This window comes from Takifugu rubripes, chromosome 19, assembly GCF_901000725.2.
Source record: "Takifugu rubripes chromosome 19, fTakRub1.2, whole genome shotgun sequence".
Lineage (NCBI taxonomy): Eukaryota > Metazoa > Chordata > Actinopteri > Tetraodontiformes > Tetraodontidae > Takifugu > Takifugu rubripes.
Genome location: NC_042303.1, coordinates 9757870 through 9784830, shown reverse-complemented (window position 1 = coordinate 9784830; position 26961 = coordinate 9757870). Strand labels below are relative to the sequence as shown.

Below are 26961 nucleotides of genomic sequence, written 5' to 3'. Positions count from 1 at the left end.
GAACAGACTTGGTCTCAGTCTTTGCTCCACATTTAATAGAGAGGGTTTGCATTTTTTCAAAAGGTGCATGAAATGCACGGGCGATGTTATTATCCCTTGTTGTCAGCCTGAATGCCAGGGTTGGTTTACAGCAGCTAACGTTAACGCTTACTGGTAGTCTACCAATTTTCCCCAGCAGAAAGACGGCTGGTATAACACCCTCTGCTTGCAATGATAGGTTTGAGTGACGTGCTAAATAGCGCGCTATTAGCATTGCGTGCTTAACAAAAGTGAAATAATGTCAACCTGTCCCGAGCCTACGCCTTCGGTGTTTTCTTTTCTATTTCACAGCTTTGTGCCCATCAGTGTGAGGAGAACTTGACCCTGTGGACTCTCAGTTTAGCCAGTGCAGGAATTGCAGGATGGATAACCCATGTTGCGCTAGGATTCAGAATGCTGGCACGTGGGAGAAACAACACGTGAAGACTGAAAAATTTACTGGTGAGTTTGCAAAGACACGTGAGTAAACTTTGTTATAGAAAAATCAAATGCGATCTCTTGGTAAGGACTGTTTAGTCTTGCAAACCTACGCCCTTGCAAGCCCCTCTATGGTGTTACCCAGCCTCGAGTATCATTGTCAGTCACAAGACTGAGTGGTGCCCCGATGGTTGGGTCCTGGCATCAATAACATGAATATCTAGATTTCACCAAAATGGAGAAATAATCACAGTTGTCGGTGGGGGGATTATGACCACTGGATTATGACCTTGTGTGATGACTTTTTTGGAGCGAGAACAGGCTCCAACCAATTGACTGCTAATTCCTTATTTTTTTGATAAGGGTAGCCCAGTGGAAAACGTCTCTTTGTGGCCGCACTAACGACGGAACAAACGGCGGGGAGCACAAACACAGCACCAGCCAGACCAGTCCACACTGACCACAAGACTGTACTGGTTCGGTCCCCCATCATCCTCATTAATTGGTATGTTTCCATCTGAACCCAGCCTTCCACCCACATGTCCTCCACCATTGTAATATAAACTACAATTCTATTTCAAGAGAAAATTGGTCCCTTTGTGTTAGCTGGGGGAATTATGTAACAGGCAGAGCCCCGCTTGTCATTTTAATTGCCGCCGTACACAGAAGAAAAGGCGGTGGTCGCACCCGAACCGCCAGCAGAAGAGGAGCAACCATTGGTTTGGAGATGAATCATCTGAAGGCTGCACGTAAGTTGAGTGCGTGACACAAGCACACTGGGGTTGAATTTAATGGCTTGAGCAAAATCTTGCTCCCTTAATGTTTCCAGGCTTAATTGCAAGGCACAGAAACTAAGACCTTTCCTGCACTTCGCACTAATTATGCGGCAGAAATCCTGGAGATGCCTTTCCCCCACTTTTCTGTAGTTAAGAAGTAACACATCCTTCACATATTTTTGCACAAACCTTGTGGTTCGCTTCATTATCATGGAGAAGTAAAGCTTGCAATTTCTTCTGGACACAGGGCTTTTAAATAGTTCATATGTTGGTGCGAACCAGCCAAACGGGTTGTGATTGTGCAGATCGATCTAAAAAAACGTGCTGTAAATACGCCATTATGATGTTTGTCACCCACACTGACACACCCACACTGTTTTATTAATTAGTTTTAACCTTGAACTTTTCCTTCCCTTTGTGTGCGAATGGCCATGTGTGACGTTGTGAAGCGCGCTGCCGCATATCTGGAGAGTGATTCAGCCTCGGTGACAAGGGGGCCTTTACAGAAGGACCAGAACATGTTGGTGCTCACGTCTCTTCTCTGTTCTCTGCACAGCGGGTTCGATCGGATAGATCTTGGGCTGCCGTTGAGAAGCTCAGCAAAGACGAGTCAGAAACAGGATGCTGGGTGTCAACATGCACTTTGTTTTCTCTATAACACACCCCTACACCAGCACACAAGCTCTCTGCTACTTTAGGTCTGTGTATCATCCCCCCCCCCATCCCTCTGTCCTGCTGCTCGCAGACAGATGAAGCATCGCCGCGGAGGCGCACAGTTGCATGCGTGCGCTCCTCAACGGCTCTTTGTGGTAAACTTGTTTCGGTTCTCGCCACTATAACACCCGGATTGCGACTGGGGGGGGGGGGATCACTCTGCTGTCAGCTGTACCGTCGAGGAGAAACCTCCGAGCAGCATCACTGTTCACTGTAGATGCTGACGGACGTGTGAGTGTCTGCCCGGGGTGCAGGGCTGACGCGCACGCCGTGGCTGGCGGGCACAAGTTGGAGAAGAGCTCCGGAGGGGGAGTTTGGTGTTCTGTTTTTTTCTTCTTGCCACTCTTACGTGCCAGTGTGAGCAGCGGATCAGAGCCGGGAACAGATCCGCAAACATGCCCAAAGTGAACAACATCTGGAATCCGCTGCTTTCATGAGCAGCTCCACCTGACGACGCACGGGGGCTTATGGACAAACGCGTCCTGAGTAAACACATCGACAGGTATGAAACCAAGACTTATTATCGTTTTGAACGTTTCAGTAGCGACTCCCTGACGCCTTCTGTGAGATCGCCTTTAACCAGTTATACCGAATGTCTGCTTATTGACGATCAACGGGATTAAATGCAATTACTGTAATCGGATTATCGGATCATCCAACAACTCAGCGTGGCTGCCGACACACACCGGGACATTTTATGTAAAGTTGGGTCCCCGGATCACGCCGAACAACCCGAGTTGTCCTGTGGTCCCCCACATTGTAATCGTGCAGTCATGAATGGGATTGCGCTCGGTGACAACATGCATGTAAATGTGTGTGTGTGTGTGTGTGTGTGAGAAAGGGGGGCGTTTCTGAGAATTTTTAGAGAATTTCATAGAATTTCTGCGTCAGTGTCTCTGTGAAAACTGTGAACACACACTTGCATTTTAGAGTAGTCTGGTTAGTATTTTTGCCAAGCAGCAACCTGTTGTCCGAGGTCTCGCCGACGTGTTTTGGGGGCTAGTTTGGGAATAGCTGAACCACACAGGCTGCCAGATTATCCCTGCTGTTTTTTTTCTATCTGGTCACCTGTCCATCTCACCTCCACGTGCATCTATTTTCAATGTTGGAGGAAACTGGAAGGTGGGCAGACACAACACACAGAAGGATCCTCTGTATTGGATCTGCCTTCAAACTGAGAATCAACTCTGCCATCAGCTAGAGAACCAGCCTAATTCCTTCATCTGCACTCCCAGGTGTGCGTGTGTGTGTGTGTGTGCGTGCGTGCGTGCGTGCGTGCGTGCGTGCGTGTGTTGGGGGGTAATCTAGGTGCAGTGCTGATCTCTTTCCTTTTCTTGTTTTTCTTGTGGCTGCAATTGAACTTCTGCTGTTTTTAACAATGACGTTTGGGTGTGTGTGTGTGTGTGTGTGGTGGGGGGGTGATGGTGGTTGTCAGTTCATCTCTTATGGGAAATGTGGTAATCTATAGAAAGATTTATAGATATGACACTGACGGACCCAGCGATGTCGTGCAGAAATGCATTATTTTGATCATTCAGTGAAAAACAGGTTTGGTTTCACTGATGACATTAATAATGCTCCTCCCCCAAAATACACACGCAAAATATATTTAAAAACACATTTTTTGTATTTAAAGATAATTTGCAATATGGCCCTGAACTGGTGACTCAGCCACGGGGGTGAATCCTGCCTTCACCCATATCTGCACCCTCCGCACACTCACCGTGACCCCGAAAGGGATAAAGTGGTCAAGGAGATGAGAGATAAATATGTTAATGTGATTTTAGTGAAACTTATGTGCAGCTTTGGATTTCATAGTGAGACCAGCTGTACCTATCTAACAAACACTGCAGTAAGTCGGGATACGTTGATCAAGACACTGTGGGTTTGATTTTAAAAACATTTATTCTATAGGCAGACCCCTCCCCCTGCCCCATGCGCATCCCTGACGGTTCAAAGCTGAACGCCGCACATGCTTTCTCTTTGTGAGGTAGCCTTACTCAGGAAATACCGCACTCCCATCTGGGTGGAGAGGGACCCTCAGCGGCTGGAACTCAAGACGGTCTTAATTAGATGTGATTGGAACCTGACAGGAGCTGCTTTAAAGCTAATCCCAGGCTGTAATTCAACACTTTTTCCAGAGAAGATGATGCTCTCCATTATTAATCACTTGAAATAACGATCAAATCTATTGACTGATAGCAGTGTTTCATGCCTCATGGATCTTTGCCTGCATTCATTTCTACATCTTAAGGGTTTTGAAAGGCTCCCCGAGACCCTCAGCCTCATGCCGACCTCCTTTACATAGGCCTGCCTAATTGGCGGCTCCCCATTGCACCATTAATTCACAGTGTGACTTAGTCTTTGGCCACCAGACAGCCCCCATCTGCCCCCACAGGCAGTAGAGAGGAGTAGTTCTGTGAGCTGTACAAGGTACTTCCTCCCCTCGCGTCTAACAATAGGTAATAAAAGAAATACACAGCAAGCGTTTGGCCTGTGTCGGATTTCACACCTTCAAACACGTATGATGTGATGTACGCGCCTCTGTTGGTTGGGATTCATCTGTGCGTCATGCGGTTTCTCACCCTCAGTCTGATGTATTATTTATCTTAGGGGGAAATTCAGCATTGCCGACACTTTCGTCCTTGTTGCGTTCTCTGTTGTTCGGCTGCTCTGGAGATGTCTCTGAAAATACTGCCCCTGTGCACACGCACGCACGCATGCACGCACGCACACACACACACACACACACACAAGGGTGTAAGGGTGCAGCTGCGGTGTTTTTGTTACCTTGGGCAGTTCTTTCTCGTTCTTTCATAAAAAGGTTAAATGCGGATGCGTTAAAAAAGATCTACGGTGGATAAAAAGTTCTGAAATGCAATATTGTCAAATCAAAATAGACCCCAAAAAATATGGGGAAACATTCTGCTGCGGTTCGGAGAGGTGTGAACATAACGGTGACAGCAGTGCTGCCTCCAGCCTGGACGAAACAAACTGGATTTGCCCCCAGTTATCGAAACTGCCCTCCTCCCCAATCAGACCTCATAACAACTCCTGCTGTGGAGGAAACTTGCTGCCTCCTCACGATAGGAATCTATATTAGCATACATGTCTCGCTGCCCACTTTGCCTGCAGTCCGGCCGTTATTTTTATATTTATTTTAGCCACCATGTTTCCATGGCAACCCCAGCCATTCAGGAGAACCACTATCTACGTGGTAGTCAGTCACAAGCCTGGATATTACACTTTACTTGATAGGTGCTGTAAACATCAGGAAACCTTAAATTAAAAACCAGGGTTTTGGCCCAAGAAAATACAAGAAGAAAGTTGAGAGAATTTGTGAATGAGTTCCCCGCTGGGGCACTGCGCAAGTCTGCATGAGTGGAATTGGTTCTTCTAATTTGTATGTTCACTGTCGTTCTTGCAGGGATCCTCAGAAATGCCGTGTCCATTGAAGGAAAACCTGAAAATCAACCGTCTCCACACCCTTTGAACCTTCGCACAGCTTTTCTTCTCCCAGCTGAACGCTGCTCTCTGATCCGGCCATGCTGATCTTAGCGCACTCCCCCAAATCTCCGGCCGACCCTGCTCATTACTGGCCACTCCATTTATTCCTGCTGGAGCTGCTGATCCTTGGAGTCCTGCCGAGCAGCTCCAGATTGCCACCAGCGACCAAACACGAGATTGTCCTGGATGGGGACTTGGTGATCGGAGGTCTGTTCCCGGTGCACCACAAAGGCGAGGGGATGGAGGACTGTGGGAAGATCAATGCGGCAAGAGGGATCCAGAGGCTGGAAGCCATGCTCCTGGCGCTTGACGAGATCAATTCCAGCGATCGCATCCTCCCTGGGATTCAGCTCGGAGCTCACATCTTGGACACCTGCTCAAAAGACACTTACGCCCTGGAGCAGTCTCTGGACTTTGTACGGGCCTCCCTTACTAAGGTGCAAGACCCTGGCTTCATCTGCCCTGATGGGTCCAGGCCCATCCAGAACGATGTCCCACTGGCGATCTCTGGGGTCATTGGAGGGTCCTACAGTGACGTTTCCATTCAGGTAAAGCAAATTCCCTCACATCCGTCACCACCCATGTCATACTCAATAAGGAGGGAAGACTCCGCTTGCGTCAGTGTTCACGCTCACGTGAGACAAACTCTGATATCAGAGTTTTGTGCCTCTGAGATTTTGCAGTGTTTGACTATCTTTGCAAAAACATCCAGTTTCTCATTCCCAACCCACAAAATAATAAAGCCTGATCAGCTGTTGCCCGAGGCTTCACACATGCCCCTTAGAGAATCCATGACGGCGTCGGTCGTGACTGAACGACTCCAGCGTAGAAAACTCGTCATTGCTCAGTGTAATGAGCTCGTTTACAACTAGATTTAAACCACAAGATAGGAGCAACTGCTCCAAATACAGCCGAGGGACCAACGGGGACAGGAGCACCGCCTGATGGCCCCGGCCAATTAAATCTTTAGCAAACGGGCCACTATTCGAAAAGCAAAATTGGATATAAAGCTTCTCTGCAATCACTACATTCCAGCTTATACAACCCCCCCCCCCCCCCAGCTTCACTTCTGCTGACCCCGAGGGCCGATCTGGCAAATACACCTGGGAGATGTCCATCACCTTTTCAGCGACTTCATTTCCGCCTCAGCAAAGCTAACTGACCTTTCACACACACATGAAAGACTGCCTGAGGCAACCCATCTGAGCATAATTCATTAATTCTGATTACTCTCACACACACAGTGATTACCACATCTCCCAGGCAGCGCATTGGGTTGGACTCGTCGTTAATTTGGGTACGAAATACTAAAAATAACACTTGTTACACGTTTCACTGCCCATGAGAGAAATGTACCAGTTTGGCACTTTAGTAGCACTTTAATAACAGTGCTGCAAACATACCATAAGAATTAATGTTTATTTTGAAGGGGCCAAAAGCGGTATAGTCCGAGTTAAAGGCAACAACAACACACTGCAGGCGGGTTCCATACACGCAGATGTATTCCCACCACAGTGTCTGAGCACCAGATGAATATTTCATATTACACCTGAACGTGCTGATGACTACATCCGCGCTGATGAATATGCAGCGGCGGCGGCGCAGCTTCGTCAGTGCACATGTGACTGTGCGTATGTGACATTTGAAACCACGGGCGTTGCTCCTGCGAAGGGTCCGTGGGTAAAGGCATTTCTGCCTGGTAAGGTAGAGTGATCGTAATTCCTTGTCAATCCCCAGAGATATGGACATTTTACTGAGAATTCATGTCATGAAAGATGTAAATTAGTTAAACAGCAGATGGATTTTTTTTTACAGATTTATGAAAGAAAAAAAACAGCCACAATACGGATACATAAATATGTATAAGATCTTGACAGTGTGCCACGGCCATTTTACAACACATTGCACTATTTCCCCACTATTCACATGACTATTTTACTGCTGTATCATCTTGGTTTAATTGAGGAGCAGTTTGTGGCATAAAATATGATTCAAAATGGACAAAAAGTAGCACAACAATTAAAAGATTTTGTAGGTGAAACCATGACGGCCGTTTGTAGTGTGATGAGCCAGAGTGGAGACGCGCAGCGATACTTTACTGTTACCGTGTTTCCACTTGCAGGGGTCCATTCAGCAACAGCCAGACGTGCGTCCAGGAACGTCGGCAAGTTTACGGCGCGCTGACCAAACTTTCTGGAAGATTTTTTTTTTTTTGAGAATGAATCGATTCATTTATTCCTATCAGGACTTCGTAGAGATCCTCTGAGCACGGGGGTGAATTTAAATGCTGAGCTCATAACCAGCAGAATCTCATGCTGAAAACATTTTAGTCGAAATAGCAGGTATGTAGGGTCACTATTTTCATGAATGAATGTATGAAAAAGTCCAGCTGGTGGGGATTACTGGAACTGTCCGACTGGACGCTGTTCTAACCTGGGAAAAGTTTGCCGATTTCGCCACAGAAGCCTAAAAGCAGAGGCAGACAGGGTGCTGCAGTAATAGTTTGCCTCATCAGTGATGCTGCCTGAATAAAAGAGGAGAAAACAATTGTCCCTGTGAGCGATCCTTCAGCAACAACGTGCTCTTGTAGGTTCCAAAAGAAACGTCTGGCTTTGAATTTTTTTTTTCTTTCTATGAATCTGAATACAGCGGTGCTCAAAGGTGTCTTTGTTCACTTCCTGTTGCAGTATAATGAATCAAACCAAACCGTGAGAGCAGCAGAAAACCAGTGGCAGGATTCTTTTCAGAGGTCACTCATTTACGGGGCTGCTTTTTTTTAAATTCCCGAGAAGCACTTTGTGGAGATGGAGAGTGTTATAAAAGCGGCGGGGGGGACAAGTGCCAGGGATACACCCGGGGAACTTTGTGAGGAGCTGCAGTTCCCATCTGTGGGGAGCATCTCATTGGCTGACTGGCTTGTTTTTCACCTGCTTGTATAGAGAAAAAAGATGAGATGTGGGAGAGATGATGGGAGACGGGCCAGATGGTCCTCAAAAGAGCTTTTCAAACCACACACGATTCACCGGATTCTTGCTTCTTGTCCGCAGGAAGCGCTTTGAGAGCCATCCTACCACGTTGGCTCGGCGACTGTGAACCGGCTGACGTCAATATTCGTTGGTTAATGATCGAAATGAAGCATCACACGCTACGGATGCATCGAATTTCCCAACCACGAACATAACAGCAACAAAGTGTCTGTGGCGTCGAATCAAATTTACCCAGTCTCTGAAGGCACCACGGTTGAGAGGGTCTCTCAGACTAATTGTCCTGCTGTTCCTCATTTTTTAGTTGTGACCAAGCAAAGCTGAGAGTCTCACTTGCGAAGAATCCTCTAAATTTGTGGCGAGAAACTGACTCTGAGTTATACCGTATATTCAGTTCAGGTTCTGGCTGTGGACATCACTTATGGAGACTCTGCCATCATCACCAACGCAACAATCTTTAGTTTCTATTTATTTTTAAAAATCCAATAACTCTTTCGAGAGAAAACACTTTTGAGCAAACTAGTTGTGCAGCTGAAACTCAATAATCTAACAATAACGGCTCACATCTGTCCAACCACATATTGAAGTGTGTTATTGTTGCTTCTGCTGCGGTTTATTGAGTCGGCTGATGTGTCCTGCTGAGGAACCCGGAGAAGTCTCTGCCTTTATTGGGTTTCTTTGGAAAAGTCCTGCTTTTGGTCTTCCCTTCAAAGAAATGCGTGGATTTCATTTTATGCAGGAAATTTTAGCCGCTCACTTCTCTAATCAACACATCAGGATGTTATTCAAAGTGAAGCGAGACACTCCGCTGAGGAAATACGGGGTTAGAGTCCGGACCCATGCCATCAATAATATGAGAGCTGATCGATTTTCAGACGCACTTTCCTTCATCTTGTCTGTTTCATAACTGTTCATTTCCTCAGGGATTCATTTTCTGCCTTTCTACATTTTATACAGAAGTGTGCCTACCAGCATGTGACAGGCCTGTAGGAATGATGGCGTTCTTTTATTGCACGTTGAAGTCTGGATGATGTTTCTGTTTGCTGTCAGGAGCTGGAAAGGTTGCGAGGTGACTTATTTCGCCGGTGGATGGAGAGAATTAATGCTGAATGGCCTCCTCCAAAAATAACGCACGGAAAGGAAATGAAAAAGACTCACCTTTATTCCTGCTAAATTAAAATGATGAGTTTTGTGACATGAGTACACCCCAGCAGCGTGGCGTGATGTGAGAAACCGACGCGTTTTCGTCTGCAGCTGCCGGTTGGGATATTTGATCTGCGCAGATGATTTGATTCTGTGTTTGTGTCTGATTGTTTATGCATGGGGGTGCAGACCGTAGGTGGGAGGATTCGGAGGATGCATAACTCACAGAGTTTCTGTGGCACGATACCTCGCCTCACCTCAGATGAGACCGAATTTCGCTCTGAAAACGAGCCAATAGTTATCGTCTCTGAAAATACCTGACCCATATCTTCAAACCAGGATGCATTTACAGGTACCGGTACATTTTATCAGCCCATCTCGCCGCCAGTGAGTTTTCGGTCGTGTCGCACTGGGACTGGGCGGGGTGATTAAACCTGACTCTCAAGACCAGAGTTTGTAGTAACAGGTTTATTCGCCCAAAGCAGTCTGGTTAAAGCTGAGGAAAGAATGTGGCTTTTCACATTTTGGGATTTGGGATTGAACCAGTAAGACTGTGGTCGATCACTCGACCCAAAGAACGTCACTGTTTTCTCCGAAGTATTCCTATGAAACAATGGGGGCTCCTCCATTCAACATCAGGTTCAAGGAGTTGGAAACTTCTACGAAGCTACGAAGAGCTGAAAGGAAGCTGCTTCAGAATAATATAATCCATATTAGCTGGTACGCAGAAGGTCAGACAGGTCAGACAGACGCGCGCCGGATGTTGGACATGATCGAACGGACCGCTCTGCCCCCGCTGCATCTGGAATTTATAATATTTTTATCTTGTAAGGCAGGAGGGAGCGTAAACAAGAAAATGCCGTGATGAACTTGGAGATGAGAGATCAGTCTGCAGAGCGCCAGAGGTGTTGCACCGCTGCACAGTGGTTGTTCTCATTTCCAATTAAAAAGGAATCTTGAGAGAAAGAGAGAGAGGGAGAGAGAGGGAGGGAGAGAGGGAGGGAGGGAGAGAGACGCTGCAGTCAAACTGAGGAATGCAGCTGATATCTTGCTTCGCCTCAGATCATCTTATAGATGCAAAGCTGCGATATCTGATTCTGAATGTCAGTTGTGTTGACGTCTCAAGCACCGCTGCCATAGTGATGACATTTTATTTACTTTATTTAGTTGGGTTTGCAAATATTTGCCGAAATTACAGTCACGATTACTGAATGTCTATATTTGACATGGATAAATTAGGCTATTGTCTGTGCTTTGTGGGGGAAAAATGTCCAAAAAACAGAAAAGCAAATTATTCTGGGTAAAAAAAAATACAACAAACATTACCCTGAAAAACCAGGCAGAAAAAGAAATTACTCCAGAAAACGGAGGGGGGAGGGGGGTGGGGGGGTTAAAAAAAAAAGATTTTCAAGTGAATGTGGTCAGCGCTTCTGTCGTTGGTCATTCTGAGAAGAAAACAAAACTGAGAACCAAATCAGATTAACTCGGAATTGCTATAAATTATGGTGATTGCACAGGATGTGTGCTCACATACATTTTTATCTCCTACTACTAGTTCCTTTTCATTATTATTAACAATAGTCCTACTTTTCTTAATTCGGATGAATGATGCAAACCTTCCTATCCATCATGCATGAGACGTGCAGTATTTCTGGAGCTGTTTTCGATGGCCGGTGCACCGTACACTCAGCTGGTATTCTACTACAACAGCTTGACATGCACCTCGGGGACGTTCAGATGGACTTTCTATGTAAAAAAACCAAACCATGACAGACGCATGAGTAAGAGACTTCATATGTTCCAGCTGTCTCACGTCCTCCCTTGATGCGTCTGCTCTCTAAAGGGACCCTGTCTGGAAATCCCAGGATGCTCAGCAGCTTATATCAACTCTAAAAGCACGTGGACTCCAGCCTGAATAAATGGAGGGCTGCAAAAGTGGTGTTTTTATTGTGTTTCTGTTAGGCGCAATCATCCCTCCCTCTTTGGGTTTGATTTAAATTTATGTCAGAAACAACAAATGTATTGCTAAATTGTGTAAATTATGATGTATCCATCCACAGTCAACAGGAAATATATCTAATCTATCTAATATATCTAATCCAGGACTACAGTCTAATTTGCCTAATACTTTTGCATTTACTAGAAAACTGTCGGAAAAGCTTTAGCTTTACTCGAATTAAGAAGTGTTTTCATGGAGTTTTCAGTAGTTTGTACAAGTTTTAAAGTAGATTTTGTACCTGTTTCCTCCATGTAACTCAGCCAAGGGCCTTTAGGTGGCGCACTAGTCTGAGGCCTTGATTGACACCCGAATTATCTTTTTAAAAAGCCAAAGTGAAACGTCTAAGACACCAATAGGAACGAGACTAGGGACAGAAGGGACATAAAAGGGGAAAAACATCATAACTTACGACACCAATAGAGAAGGATTATAACGAGATCGTGCCAAATCAATCCATCTATAAAAACAAATTAGTAAAGTTACAAGAGTAAAAGAGGCGTGAGGGATGTTTTAAGGTATAAAAAGACAGACATAAGCACTGGTGTTTCACTACTTCCTTGGCGCTCCCTTGGGATTGCTCACATTTTTCCTCTGCTGTATCACCGCTGTTTTTGGGGAATAATCATTTTGGACTTGACCCTCCTGAACTCCTCTGCTCATTTAGACGCGGCGCATTTTTCTTATCACAAAGACGGGGAAAACTCCACGTCAACACAAAGCCGTTATCGAATCAGGATGTGTCAGATTTGTGGCCCTTAAAAGAATTAGATGCTAAAAGGTTCTGAAGCGTTTGACCACACCCCCTCATTTAGATCAGGGAGGGAAAGTTCCTCTCATCTCTGGAGAGGTGTGAGCTCATTTTGAGGGTAGTTTTAGATTTCTAACCAGTGGAGCGAGAGCGTGCGTCAAATTGGTGCCTCATATGACTTCCTATGATTTATGGTTTTCCAGGCTTAGTTCTTGTTAGGCCGGGACACCGGGAGTCCCTGGATGTATACGCCAATTATGAATTGCAATTGTGAAAGATATGCGGAATAAATTGATGTCAAACTGTCAGCAGTGTATGAAAGCACCGAATGCTGTGGTGGCAGAATCAATTGGCGTCTGGAAGTTTTGTTGACACGGTGAGAGGATTTACAGAAAAACACTCATGAGCCTCCTCTGTCGCTGCACACGTACGGGAAAAGCACTGCGTGAGCATGACGCCTCCTGTCACTTGTGATGCCAGCCTGACAGGTGTGCTGTCAAAACTACAAGAGTCTATTGATAAACCAGGCAGAGTCTGTGGATGTGCGAATACAGACGTTACAAACACTCCAGAGCTCGCATCAATCTGATCTACTCGCCCTCCTTTCACCACAACGGTTAAGTGCCCTTCTATAAGCCCTGAGAGGATTTTCCCTTAAACGTGACATCCAGCGTTAAACAGTCATCGTGCGCGGACTGAAGCTAACAACAGCGATCAAGTCTTCCAGTGAGTAATTTGATGAGAACTCTGCCCTATATTTGAATGAAAACATTGGAGATTACAACTGCCGGGTACATCGTGCTTGTCCAAATGCATCACATCGACTTCATTCATCCCCTCAAGAGCTCAGAGTCCATGCTTGTGTTTTCTTGAGGCTTTTAGCTGAAGGAGGTTAAAATCTGGGGTCACTCGCAGATCAACACTGCTGTCAGTAATTCCTCAGACACAGCAAAGCCTGTTTGCGTTGCTACACAAGGCCGAGCGGTCCTCCCCTTAGTCCCAGTCTGGTAATTTAAGCGCTTGGTTTCATATAAAGGCTGATCTAAGCAGTAAAGAAGTGGATGTGTCTGGAGGAAAATGTTCAAAGGAGGGAAAATGCTGAAAAATGCTGACAAAATGTTCTTGTCTTAATATAATGGCAACTATATACTAGCCACATGCTAAAATGTTCAGTGGTAGTGTCAATGTGGGATTTTCACATGAAAAATAAAGGAAATTAGTTTTTCATTTACTGAAAATGTGTAAAAATTATCTTGTTTTATTATATTGCTACAGGTGCAATATGCTTGATTACTTCTTTCGAGTTTCCACCCGCCTGTGTGCGGGGCTAAACCGCCTGTTGACACAGCGGGGCTGTACCGCATTGTGTAAGCTTGGGCTTTTTACATTTTAAAGTACACTTCATGTCACATACTGATTTAGTTTCATTATGTGAGGTCCCCTGCCTGGAATAATGGCGCATTAGCTGTGTGACATTTGCAGAGAAGCCAATCACAACCTGGTCTCTTTGATTAAACTGTCATGACAAGAGGTCAGTCAGTCATCAAAAGCCCAAACCACCTGACAAACCCACTGCCTCATCACCGATTGAAACGTTTGTCCAGATTTGATATCAAACACTCCACAGCAGTGCAGAAAGTGCTGATAGCTCTGTTTAACTTCTCATGGGTTGTAGCAGATAGATGCAGTCTTCATAAAGTGAAGGGTTCCAATTATATCCACGGAGATGCCATTGTTTGGAAAGCCTACAGGCATACATGCAGAGCCTGGGGGAAGAGGGAGTCACTGATGCTCTTGGGTATTCTATAATCACCTCCGCGTCTGGTAGAGAATCCTGCACGTCGGCAACACATCGCCGGCTCTGCTTTATTGTCGGACGATTTTATGACGTGACAGGGCCCCGCGGTGACCGTGGATGTTGTGGTTCATCTGTAATATAGAAGGAGTGCAGTTTGCAGCTGTGTGGGCAAGAGCATCCTGGAATCTATCTTGAGACTTTAATAAATAGAACACTTTTAGCTCACTGATAACATTCTTATCTATGCCTCCTTGTCGCTCTTGTTATCTGGCACCATCTGTGGTGGTGGTGGGTGGTAGTGGTGGCGGGGGGGGGGGGGGGGGGGAGGTGAACAGTAAACATTTTTAGATAGAGAGAGACGCTGAATTGTTGGATTGCTCTGCCAGTCTGCAGCTGTTATTCAGGGGCCATTAATCTTATGTACCATATGTAATTTATCGAATCTTCTTCTCCTTCTCCAGGTGGCCAACCTTCTGCGCCTGTTCCAGATCCCTCAGATCAGCTACGCCTCCACTAGTTCCAAGCTGAGCGACAAAAGCCGCTATGACTACTTTGCTCGCACCGTGCCGCCCGATTTCTACCAGGCCAAGGCCATGGCGGAGATCCTCCACTACTTCAACTGGACGTACGTGTCGACGGTGGCCTCAGAAGGCGACTACGGCGAGACCGGCATCGACGCCTTCCAGCAGGAAGCCCGCTCACGCCAGATCTGCATCGCCACCTCCGCCAAGGTGAGTCGCTCCATGAGCCGCCAGGGCTACGACAATGTCATCCGCACCCTGCAGCAGAAGTCCAACGCCCGGGTGGTGATCCTGTTCACCCGCAGCGAAGACGCCCGCGAGCTGCTGGTGGCCGCCACGCGCATGAACGCCACCTTCACCTGGGTGGCAAGCGACGGGTGGGGGGCGCAGGAGAGCGTGGTGCGGGATAGCAAGGAAGCGGCGGACAGCGCCTTCACCATCGAGCTGGCGTCCTACCCGATCAGAGAGTTCGAAGACTACTTTACCAAACTGAATCCGTACACCAACGCCAGGAACCCGTGGTTCAAAGAGTTCTGGGAGGACCACTTTAAGTGCAGCCTGCAGGAACCCGGCTGCAGCGATCACAGCCTACGGGACAAAAAGTTTGAGCAGGAGTCGAAAATAATGTTTGTGGTAAACGCGGTCTACGCCATGGCCTACGCCCTGCACAACATGAGGCAGGCCGTGTGCTCCAACACCTCCAAAGTCTGCGATGCCATGAAACCAGGTAACGGCAAAAGGTTCTACAAGGAGTTCATCTTGAAGACCAGATTTGAAGGTGAGAGCAGCACTTGGACTGTAAGTCCATTAGTTAGAAACCTGATTTTTAAAAATTGTTAAGAATGGGATTACGTCCGTCGATCCATCGTAACGACTTAACTATAAACCCATTTAGCACTATAACACCGGATTGCTGTGTTGGAGACTTTCAGCGGTTTCCCTCTCCAGCTGTTAGCTGCTGTTCTCTCAATTAACAGAAATAACGTAATTATGATGGAGGAACCACAGAGGGGAGGGGCCAGCTGAACCGATCTATAATTAGATTTGATTTGAATATTTTGATGGGCCTCAAGGCTCATTCCTCAAGAACAGAGGAATGTGTGTCTTATCTTACTCTAGTCGGAAAAGACGGTTCCCCTTTTCTGTCATAATCATGCCCTCTTCTAAAAAAAAGCTCTAAAAACGCTCTACCAAGATGACCTGTCCAGAATAAGCTGCAGCAACGTCCATTTCTTGTGGACTCTGTTCCTGTTTTGTATTAAAGTGTAGCTTTTCTATTCACTTTTCAATTTTATAACATAAAACCTAAACTCAAGTCTACTCTCATGCGCCATAAAATAGACTTATTCCAATCCTAAAGCTTTAACGTCTTTTTCACATATTTTCACCACCTTGTCCCAATATTCGCGGCCTTCTGTTTTGACTGGGCTCTCCTTTGGTCTGATGGGAACTAACGCTTCTGTGCTGTTGCCCCCTACCAGCGCCGTTCCGCCCTGCCGACACAGAGAACATGGTCCGCTTTGATTCTTTCGGAGACAGCATCAGCCGCTACAATATCTTCCACTACCACAAGGAGGACGGGAACTTCGTGTACAGGAAAGTCGGCTTCTGGGACCAGAACCTGACCCTGAAAACCAACCTCATACACTGGCGTGGTCTCGTACCCCCCACGTCCCAGTGCAGCGACCCCTGCAGGAAGAACGAGGTGAAGAGCATGCAGCCTGGAGACGTGTGCTGCTGGATCTGCATCCCCTGCCAGCCCTACCAGTACCTGGAGGATGAGTTCACCTGTGCCGACTGCAGCTTTGGTCAGTGGCCCCTGGAGAACTTGACCGGCTGCTACGACCTGCCTGAGGAGTACATCCGGTGGGAGGACGCCTGGGCCATTGGTCCCGTCACCATCTCCTGCCTCGGGATCCTGTGCACGCTGTCGGTTGTGGGCCTGTTCTTCAAGTACAATGAGACTCCGGTGGTAAAAGCCAGTGGCCGCGAACTCTCCTACATCCTCTTGTTGGGAGTGCTCATGTGCTACCTCATGACCTTCATCTACATCGCCAAACCTTCCACCGTTATTTGCACCCTTCGCCGCCTTGGCCTGGGCACGTCGTTCGCCGTTTGCTACTCGGCTCTCCTCACCAAGACCAACCGCATCGCCCGCATCTTCAGCGGCGTGAAAGATGGAGCCCAGCGACCGCGCTTCATCAGCCCCGCCTCCCAGTTAGCCATCTGCGGCGCTCTTATCTCCTGCCAGTTGCTGGTGGCGCTGATCTGGTTAATGGTGGAGGTGCCCGGGGTCCGCAAGGAAGTGAGCTCGGAGCGGAGGAACGTGGTCATCCTCAAGTGCAACAGCAAGGACAGCAGCATGCTGATGTCGCTGACCTACAACTGCGTCCTCATCATCCTCTGCACCGTCTACGCGTTCAAGACGCGAAAGTGCCCCGAGAACTTCAACGAGGCCAAGTTCATCGGCTTCACCATGTACACCACCTGCATCATCTGGCTCGCTTTCCAGCCCATCTTCTACGTCACCGCCAGCGACTACAGGGTAATCTACCTCCCAGTCGGCTTTTAGGTCGCCCGTTTTTTTGTTTTAGAATCTTCAAACGCCGGCATCGCAAATAATAATCCATAATAATAACTGACTAATTCCAGCCTGTGCATCATTCCTAAAGGAAAATGGGGTGGAAAAGCTTATTTTCCTGATTCTTCTTGATCATTGTCAGCCAGACCCATGAAAGGAAAGATCCCCCCTTCCTTCCTTTCATGTGACACGAAGGATCTTTCAAGGCAAGAGCGGAAAGTAGATCAGACCAAAAATATACAGGCAGGAATAATTAACCGCACTCACACGCTCCCACAGCGTGAACGCACACTTAATGACAGACCGCAGGTGAAAAGAGGTTTTGGAGATCTCGCCACAGCCGCCGTGAGGCCGCAAGAGGAATCGACCGGCGATATTTATTACAGTGGCCTCGAATATTCAGTGGAGCTGTGACATATCTTCTGCAGAGTAATAATATTTGGCTAATGGCTAAAGCAGTAGCGCTGAATATCTTTCTCTGTTCTTTTTCTACCCCAGAGAGATACTACAGAGTTTCAATGTATCACAGCAATGGATTCGTGTGTCTCTTCATGCGTGATGCAAACATGAAAAAACCACACAGTTGTGAGCCCTGGTGCCTGGAGGCAGACTGGAGCGCGGCGCTGCCGCGGCGTTTGGTCAGCGACGAGACCTTTGTTGTGCAAACAGATTGGATCGCGCCAGCTCTGAATCATAGTGAGGCGCTGCAGGCTTTTCATGTCAGCCACGATCAGACGAACCGGTACCTCCGACCGTCCCGATCGCCCGTGTGCAGCTTCACACACAGATGTGGTTCTGAATAACAGATATTTGATGGTAGATTCATAAAATTGTGGACATTACTGAGGTGGCATGTTTTATTAAAGATCTCCCTGGTAAAGTAGCCCCGTTCTCTGCTTCCCCACCCACTGAAGCCGTATCCGCATCAGCCTTAAATGCAACTGGAGTCTTTTCCAGGACTTAATCTGGCAGTCCTCGGCACCGTGTTGTTATCGTGATGAGGCGTGTTTAGCAGGGACTTCATATCACGCCGTGACTTCTGCAAACAGGAGTTCCTGGACCTCGGGGGGAACCAGCGGGGTGAGAAAACGCTGCTGCTGACCCCAGCAGTCAGCTCATATTAACTGCTGAAACATGACTAACATGGGCCTGGATTTCCACTACAGCTACTATTTCACCTTCTTCATACTGGACTGATGCCCAGAATCATCACATACATACGCTGGTGTGACTGGGCTCGCCTTTCCTCCTGCATACGTTTGCAAATTTCTCCTAAAACATGGTGTCAAAGACAAGAGGAAGGCATTGGATCTTTCCTTTTTTCTCGTGAACCCATGAACTTGGTATTCCCTTTGTGTCTAAATCCATGGCATCCTCCTCTTCCTCATGACAGGTGCAGACCACCACCATGTGTATCTCCGTCTCTCTCAGCGGCTCAGTGGTGCTCGGCTGCCTCTTCGCTCCAAAGGTTCACATCATCCTGTTTCAGCCCCAGAAAAACGTGGCCTCGCTCAGGGTCACGGCCAGCCGCTTCAGCGCCACAGTGTCTGCTTCTGCCTCCGCTCCCAGCTCCAGCTACTCGAAAGGTACCAGCCTCCCTCACAGCCAGTGTGTGGCAGCCATACGCAACTATATAGCCATTGTTTTTTCATGTCGCAAAAGAAACGGTGTCGTCTTAAAGCCGTTAACAGACTGATTAATCCCCATTTACACGGAGAACTGAACCTGAGGACAGGTCAGTTTTCTTCCAGGTTTCCAGAAGCATTAAAAATTTTAACAACTAACAGAATTATCATGAAGATACTTAGCAAAATTACACTAAAATGCAGTTGTTTCACTGTAAAAATGCGTGTGATGGTCACACACTGCGCCCTCGCATGCGTGAGGATCAGGACTTGTTCAGCGGTCATCACATTTAGGGACTAATTCAGTGTTTTCACAAGTGGTTTTGCAAATCAGAATTCATTCTGTCCTCTCAGGATCAGCTTCTAACTACATGCCAGCCGTCTGTAATGGCCGTGAGGTGGTGGACTCCACAACCTCCTCTTTGTGAACCAGGAGCCCATCCCCACTCGTCCGTCGTCAAGACAGCGTCCCCAGGACGCCGCCGTCATGCTGCAGATGGATAAAACCCTGAGCAGACTGAGGCCGAAGGTCCAATAAATGACGCACCTACAGCTGCATCGTGTGTATAGTCTTTGTATAGATTTATTATCCCATGCTTTTGATTTCTGGATAGATGTGAAATGCACCGTGCCTTGTGGAGAGTCTTGTCATCATGGGGTGCTTGTGAAGCAGTATACAAATAAAATCCCTAAAGGCTGTTCTTAGCTTGTCCTCACAGTGCTGTGAATATATCCAAATATTGTAGAAGGGAAATGCTTCTTAAAAAAAAAAGTAGAACCTAGCCTTTGTTTGGCAACATGTAATGCTAACGATAGTGACGGTGTTAATGTAGCCTGGTGTATGCCATCCTGTAATTTTTTGTATATAACCTTTTATTTTTCATATAAAATAACACTGTTGAGTCTTGAAACTATTCAAACTAAATGCAGCTATTTAAGTATTAATATTCAGCTTCTGATGTCCCAAACCATATTAATTCACTTTAAAATGCAGATAGTTGTTGACTTCGTTTAGGGGGCTGCGATCTTCAGAAGCATGTTAATTCCGTTCCAATTCCAGAATTTGTCTTCGGTGCTCGGATCACGAAGCTGTAAAGTATCGCTGTACCTGCTAGAGAAGTGTGTGGATCTATACATGTACAGTGCCTAAAGCAATGTATGCATTAATGTTGGGATTTTTATACTGATTGGAGTTTCTTGATTATTAAAATTGTGATAAAAGATCTAATAGCAACCCTCCCACTGTCTGATGGTTTCTCTCTCACACTAATGCACGTCATTAACTCATCCAGTTTATTTTAAAATAAAATGTCATCCTCGTTTGATTCAAGAGCCAGTATTTCCTCACCATGAACCAGCCGACATGAAGCTCTATCAGGACACCTGCAGGGGATCTGGGCTAAATGCAACAGACAGCGCATCACTAATAAAGAATTTCAACACGGGAGCTACTGTAATATCCGTGAATGTCAGCTGACGGACTGAGATCATGCTGTTAGCTGTCGACAGAAAGTCCTGCTCAGACTATGGATCCTGGAGACTGCAGGTAATGCTATGGTCGGATCAATAACTGAAGCAGGAACAATTAACATGAGAAGTTTGGCTTCTGCCGCATCTCCGAGTCATGATGGTGCATTGATTTTTAACCCTGACACAGTTGCTGCCGCGCTTATAAAGCCTTTGGCTGTTAAAATCTAGACAACAGTTTTAGAAATAAGACGATCAATGCAGCACAATACATTAACAGTTTTTAATTAAAAAAAAACAAAACAAAAAAACTACATTTGTTTACTGAGACTCTGGATTTGGAGCTCTCCTCTTAAGAGGAATTATGTAAATTCCATTTTTGGCCTCCTTTATTCTCCACCATCGACCCAACCTGCAGGGAAAATAAATAGATTTCATCAAAACTTTTTGAAAATACTTTAACTTTAAAAATGGTTTCATTCAATTGTTTTGAAGACTGGATTCTGAAACTGACAGGAGCCGTTTGCACTTCCTGTTCAGCTATTTGTATTCAATGCATCAATACTGAGAGTTTGGGTTCTGTATTGAAGCAAAAGGTGAGCAAACAACATGATTACCAACTTTAGGTAGAAGAGCTTTAGAAATGCAGCTCTTCTTCCAATTTGTTGCTCCCGGTTTTGTTATGTTCACTTATTGATAAAAAAAAAGTATTTTCTTTAAAATCAAGAATTAGTCACCGCAGCGTAACTTTATTTTTAAATGAATATATAATCTTGCAAACATTACCAAGCAATGCTAGTTCATATTTACGAAATACCAATAACTATTATCATCATTACATCTTTGTCGTTCTTAAATCTCCCCCCAAAATTGACCATTAGAATAAAACCACAACACCGCCACCTAGTGGACATTTTATATTACTGAAAACAATTTCACTGGCGAAACAGTTAACGTGGTCAGGACAGTTACCATGGAAACAAGCCCATGAGATCATTTACCTGTGTTCCTGTCCAACTCCTGCCACCAAAAAGCGACCTGAGCTGGAAAACTTTAGACTGTTAACAAACCCAGGCTGTTGGAGAAAACACACCAACATACAAAAAAAAATCAAAATCAGATATTTCCAGAGCGCAGCTGTATTAAATATTTGACTGTATCAAAGATTTAGAAATTGAATGCAAGTAGCAAGAGCATACCACTGGTATACTGAACAGAGGCTCCAGACCACGGAAATTCTGTGCACATTTCCACAACTGCACCAGTGAATTGTGTGAACCTGCACAGAAAAACATTGTTAATATTCATCTCTATAGATTAGTAGATCAGTCACACAAAACCAGTGTTTCTATGAGGGATGATTCTCACAGCCGGAGGCACCTGAGGCGACTGTGTCGGAGTTCTGAAGCGCTGCGACCGAGGCCACCCAATGAGGCTGCTCCAGCCCCGCGTCACCGTGGCAACCGTGAGCCTGCTTCACGGTGCTGAGAGGTTTCTTCCTGTTGACACTCCAAAGGCACACGGAGCTGAGAGTCATGCAGAGATGAGGAGAGGGGGTTCAAAAAGAGGGAAATGCAAATGAGGAAGAACGTGTGAAGGCAGCAGATGCTGCAGCCGCCTCACCCGTCGTCTGCTCCCGTTATCATGTGCTCCTCGTTTATAAGCTGGACACAATCAATGGAGCCCCTGTATGACGACAGAATATTAAGATGCTCCTTCTGTATTCACACAGGAAGTGGGCAGTTCAGACACTTATCGGGAGGATATCATCTCATAAAACACTCAATTAACAATGTTTCTAATTAACATCATATAGAGATCATCACTGATGTTTATGTCTACTATGGACTCTTTATTTTCCAGACATCCATCTTCTCCTCTTCATGGTTACATGTGGTAGAGGGGCAGACCGACTCACTCGTGGCCGTGAAACACCAGCTGAGATTCCTCGGCTATCTTCCACACCCTCACTGAGCGATCCCTTCCTCCTGTGGTCACGCAACGCTCGCGGCTCAAGCAGTCCAGTCCCGTGATGGCGTCCTGATGACCGAATCTGCAGCAAGGCAAAAGTTATGGTAAGCGCAGGTAGCATTTTTACAAACCGTAGAAACTATAGGATGTTTAACCCCCTCACAGAGTTTCCACATATGCGTTCTCGTCTACGTTCCACACTTTGACCGAACGGTCGTGAGATGCGCTGTAAAGGTCGTGAGATCCTCGCCTGAAGGAAAGACCCTGAAACAAAATGAACATGAGCCAACAGAAGACCTCAGAGTTGCACCATATATAATCCATTCTGTGGAGAGAACGAGAGGACTTTACCGACACGGGGCCTTTGTGTCCTGTGAATTTATACAGATGTTTGCATGTTTCTGCTTCCCAAATCATTATCAGCTTGTTCATATCACCAGTGGCCTACAGAAAAAAATGGATTATTGGTACAAAATGAAGGTGCATTTCTGCAAACAGGAGCAGGACTTCTTACCAAATATTTAGCATCTGATGAGACAGCCATACACAGGATGTGACCAGTGTGCCCAACATGTCGGTCCTCTGTTCCTTTCCTTCCACCTGGAATTTTGTGCAGCTTCTTCCCGCTCTCGACATCCCCTGTAGAAATTTAAACCAAAAATATTAATGAAACTTTTCTTTCTTAAAAGTGTTGCTTCCATTAATCTATTCATTTTTTCCCTGCAGGATTTTAAAGTCTACTCACACTTAATAATGGAGCAATCTTTAGCAGCAGAAAAGATGTGCTTGTCATCCGAGGTGATGACCAGGCAGGTGATTGGAAGTTTGTGTCCCCTTAACAGCCTGATGTCTGAAGCATCTGGTGGCAAAAGCTGAAGGGAAAGAATAAATATGTAGAAAAAAAGGAGTCTCCAAAAATGGCAAATTTAGCAAAGATAAGATGGAGTCTTCATTTACATCTTTGGCAATAGGTCTCTGGAGTTTTCCTTTTTGTTCCAGCTGAGGAGAAATCATATTGGAAAAATAGGTTAATACCTTAGTAGAGTATGACGATAGTCATGTATAGAAGGTCAATTACGTTGAACATTTCCAGTGGCGTAAGACCGCTCCTCAATGGTGATTGTTTTAAATTCAAGGCAGAAGCTTTATTTAAAAACAGACTCCACTGAGGCAAGTTTAAAACAAAATAAAGCAAAATAATACAAAACAACTTTAATCAGAATACCTGAGGTATCACAATTCTTGTATTGTAGACTCAAAAATAGTCAACATATACTGAATTCAGTCATATAATGCTCAACTCTACACCACATCCATGGCATTAAATAAAAGCCTCTTACCACTTCTTCTTGAAGTCTTCCAGCAACCAAATCACTTTCAAACGTCTCGTCATCTGCTTTCTGTTCCTCTGAGAAAGGTAATTTTATACAATAAATACCCGTGTTTGTATTGAGTAAAGTTATAAATCTTTATACACAGGGCAAACTCACCTTCCTCCTTTAACTGGTCAATGTAAAGCTTGGCTAGTCTTAGTTTCTTCTCCTGGGGAGTTTCTTCATACTCTTGCTCCTCGATAGGACGCCTCTTCTTGGGCTCCACATTACTGTAAAAGAAACATGCATTGTAGTTAATACACATGAGGTGGATGGTGGAACTCTTTTGAGTATAGCATCAGAAACGAACCTCTCTGTCTCAGACTCGCTGGAAATCTCCTCGTTGTATTTGGAGTTGGGTTTCGTTGCTCGAACTTTTTTTCCGCCAGAGTCACCATCAACCTGCAATAGGAAATAATGGTGGCGGAATATGGTTCAGATGACAATAACAAACACTGTTAAGGTGCCGCATCAACCTTCTGAAAAGTTTCATTTGATTTAGCTTCGTTGCTAACAGCTCAGCTCACTTACCTTTCGTTTAGACGCCACTGCAATCTTTCCTTTTTGAGCTAATTTTGGCTTTTGTTTTGCCCTTATAAAGAAAGACGAAGACATGTTCAAATACGTTTAAAGGGTTTTAAATCCAAAGATAACTGCAGGTAAAGATAACTCTACAGTCTGGGTTGAAAATCAACATTGTACCCACATGGGTGTACTACAACCAAACTTGACGGCGCTGTCATTTGATCAAACGCACACTGATTGGCTTAATTTTGGTCTCCAACCAAATGGTCCCGCCTTTTACCGAAACTCCGAACATCAATTGGATAGTTTTTAAGCGTGGTTGTGCAGGAAACTGTACTGTGGAAAAATGCTTCCCACGGGAATAGGTAACTGAATGTTCGTTCCGCGTGTAAGTGTTCCTGCTGCTTAAACGTCACATCAGGGTGCTGTTATAAACATGTGTTCTATACTAAATAAAACATATATATAGTAGTAGCATTTCACAATTGTTTGCCCGGAATCATATGGCGTGGGTGTTAAAAGTGAGAGATAATTGTGTCAGGATCGATAAAGTGTAGTACTGCAGTAGTACTACTACTTCCTCCACTACGCAGTATTTCCATACTGTACCGTGTCTGCGCTCGGTGAGAGCTGAAACTGTTTATCCCTGAGGTCCAGCGGACAGGTGAGCCTCATATAAACCGTCTAATATTACATATCCAGTTTTTTTGAATGCAGGATTTAATAATAGTTTGTATGGCTGGAGTGGAGCCGGCTGGTAGTTACGGAAGCCTGTGGTTGAGGAGGCACAAGGGGCTGAGGTTTGCAACTGAGCTAACTTTTTATTATTATTGTTTTTATTAATATAATCCCTCGCATTTGAGAGTTTAGGACATGAAGCAACATTGAGCGGGAAGTTCGACTGGAGGCTCTTCTTCGCATGGAGTTAAAGCCGCGCTTGGTGTGAAAGCTGATAGGATCCTTTCTTTCTCAGGTTGACAGATGCCCCCCAAGAGAGAGGCAACAGCTTCAGTGCAGGCACCAATCAAGGTGATAAAGATGGACGGTGATGCACATGACTTCAGCTGTGAGTCAGAGAGTGATAAATATAGGTTAGCTGAAGAGCCCAGTTATCCACTGTTTACCAACGCCGAGGTAAGATCTTGATGCAGATTAATTCTACATGAATTACAGATATAAAAAACTGGATAATAGTTTGATCATGGTCCTGTCATATTTTACAGCAGGAATCTATTGACTTTGACGAGGAGAACGCTTCAAGTCCAGGAATCAGAACAGATACCATCAGTCTCCTTCTGAAAATAGAGCAACTGCAGGCCCAGCTCAAGTATGAACGCAGATGTAGGATTTTAGCAGAGCGAGAGTTAAGAGAGCTCAAAGGTGGGTGAAAAATACATTGAATTAATATCCCAACACTGAAGCCACCTCCTCTGTTTATAATATGATCAACACAAATGACTAGTGTCAGTGGTGGCAGGAAAGGTAGTTCACGTCCCTTAATGTACAAATGAGCCTCTCATGGGTGCCTAAAATGCATGTTAGGAACACAAACACATTATCCGAGCCCAGTAAAACGAATCCAAACTGTGTCTTAACACCTTTCAGAGATGAACACTCTCATGATGCAGATGAGGCACACAGCACACGAGCTTCGAGTCACTCTGGACCATGTTCTTCAGGGAGGCGAGGCATCGTTGGTACCGCAGAACAATGAGAATAAAACCGTGTCTTTCCTGAATGAGCCTGAGGCAGAGATGAGTGCCATTCATGATATCCCAGAGGTTCGGGCGACAGCACACTCAAAACAGCTGGGGCAACTACTCTCTATATAGAGGAAAAGGAGACAGGAGTTCTGCTGTGGTGCTCCTGACTTCTTTTCTGTCTTCTTTTTCAGGACGACCACAACTTTTTGTATCTGTCTGAGCATCTTCGAGTACCAAAAAACCTTTACGAACGCATGGCGGAGGTAACGGATTACAAGAAGTACACCTCGGCCCTGCTGATGATCATTTTCGACAGAGAAACTTTAGCCACCCACTCCGTGCAGGGACGGAGGAACACTATTAATGGAGAGGATTCCCAAAAACCTCAGCTTCCTCCTGAGATCCTGCGAAGTATAATCGGTAAGAAAGCGTCACAGTGTGCTTCTTCTGTGCATGTTTTGCTATTTCTAAACACGCGTTCCTCTTCCAGATCACGTGTCGGGCAAGTTCGGTGTTGATCACAGCCAAATAAAGACGGCCATCCGCACAAAGTTGAACAACGAGGACAAGCTGTTAAAGAAAAGGCTCGGCTTGGGGAAAGTGGAACACAAATCTGTCACCGACGAGAGCTTCAGTCAAGATTTATAGAGGGGTGATTCTTAGAGCCGTTTCTTATTTGTTGGTTACCAGACCAGCTAGAGGTTGACTTTTTGGACACTTTAAGTTTATTATCCTAATTAGTATTTAATTTGGAAACATGCTCTATTCTGCGCTAGAAAACTCAATGGTTATAGCGGTGATCCAAGACTTTTAACAGCACTATATATTCTTTGTGTTGATGGTACGTACATTTCAGCCAGTGTGTGAGAATGTGTGTAGTCAAGGATAAAAAGGTCATGATGAATAGGACTGCCACTTGTACCTTGTAGTCTATCGTAAGCTTCTGTTTGTATTATGCTGTATGTGATACAAGAGCTGTGAAAATTCTGTAACTAATAACTCACCTGTGACATTATAGCTGTATTTAAACCATCTTAAGGGTCAATAAATCTTTGAAATATGCTCCTTTC

At 45.5% G+C, this 26961-nt stretch overlaps 3 protein-coding genes across 8 annotated transcripts; 2 read left to right on the top strand and 1 right to left on the bottom strand.

The window, feature by feature from the left end:
* The first annotated feature begins 1753 nt into the window (after positions 1-1753).
* grm2b (glutamate receptor, metabotropic 2b) lies at positions 1754-20090 on the top strand. 3 transcript variants are annotated; one of them, XM_003973321.3, is made up of 6 exons: positions 1762-2448; positions 5374-6001; positions 14587-15424; positions 16128-17191; positions 18621-18813; positions 19207-20090. In XM_003973321.3, exons 2-6 carry the CDS (start codon positions 5492-5494, stop codon positions 19278-19280), a joined length of 2679 nt encoding a protein of 892 aa, XP_003973370.2. In that variant the 5' UTR covers positions 1762-2448; positions 5374-5491; the 3' UTR covers positions 19281-20090. The 3 variants fall into 3 exon arrangements, with proteins under 3 accessions (XP_029682204.1, XP_003973370.2, XP_029682203.1); XM_029826343.1 differs by lacking the exon at positions 1762-2448 and adding an exon at positions 2912-3181; XM_029826344.1 differs by lacking the exons at positions 18621-18813; positions 19207-20090 and adding an exon at positions 17726-18595 and having other exon boundaries at positions 1754-2448.
* Positions 20091-20588: 498 nt separating this feature from the next.
* rrp9 (ribosomal RNA processing 9, U3 small nucleolar RNA binding protein) lies at positions 20589-24412 on the bottom strand. Of its 2 annotated transcripts, none has more exons than XM_011613933.2 (15): positions 24195-24412; positions 23974-24065; positions 23781-23893; positions 23631-23698; positions 23248-23289; positions 23036-23162; positions 22805-22929; positions 22642-22734; positions 22454-22554; positions 22238-22372; positions 21943-22005; positions 21688-21845; positions 21519-21598; positions 21321-21394; positions 20589-20731 (listed from the first exon to the last, which is right to left on the bottom strand). In XM_011613933.2, the coding sequence occupies exons 1-15, from the start codon at positions 24276-24278 to the stop codon at positions 20641-20643; spliced, it is 1446 nt and encodes a 481-aa protein (XP_011612235.1). In that variant the 5' UTR covers positions 24279-24412; the 3' UTR covers positions 20589-20640. The 2 variants fall into 2 exon arrangements, with proteins under 2 accessions (XP_011612235.1, XP_003973369.1); XM_003973320.3 differs by having other exon boundaries at positions 21700-21845; positions 24195-24411.
* Positions 24413-24599: 187 nt separating this feature from the next.
* LOC105417836 (uncharacterized) lies at positions 24600-26951 on the top strand. 3 transcript variants are annotated; one of them, XM_029827261.1, is made up of 6 exons: positions 24600-24852; positions 25162-25322; positions 25415-25568; positions 25794-25969; positions 26083-26311; positions 26382-26951. In XM_029827261.1, the coding sequence occupies exons 2-6, from the start codon at positions 25170-25172 to the stop codon at positions 26537-26539; spliced, it is 870 nt and encodes a 289-aa protein (XP_029683121.1). In that variant the 5' UTR covers positions 24600-24852; positions 25162-25169; the 3' UTR covers positions 26540-26951. The 3 variants fall into 3 exon arrangements, with proteins under 3 accessions (XP_029683121.1, XP_011612233.1, XP_029683120.1); XM_011613931.2 differs by having other exon boundaries at positions 24608-24852; positions 25412-25568; XM_029827260.1 differs by lacking the exon at positions 24600-24852 and adding an exon at positions 24923-24988 and having other exon boundaries at positions 25412-25568.
* The last annotated feature ends 10 nt before the right edge of the window (positions 26952-26961 follow it).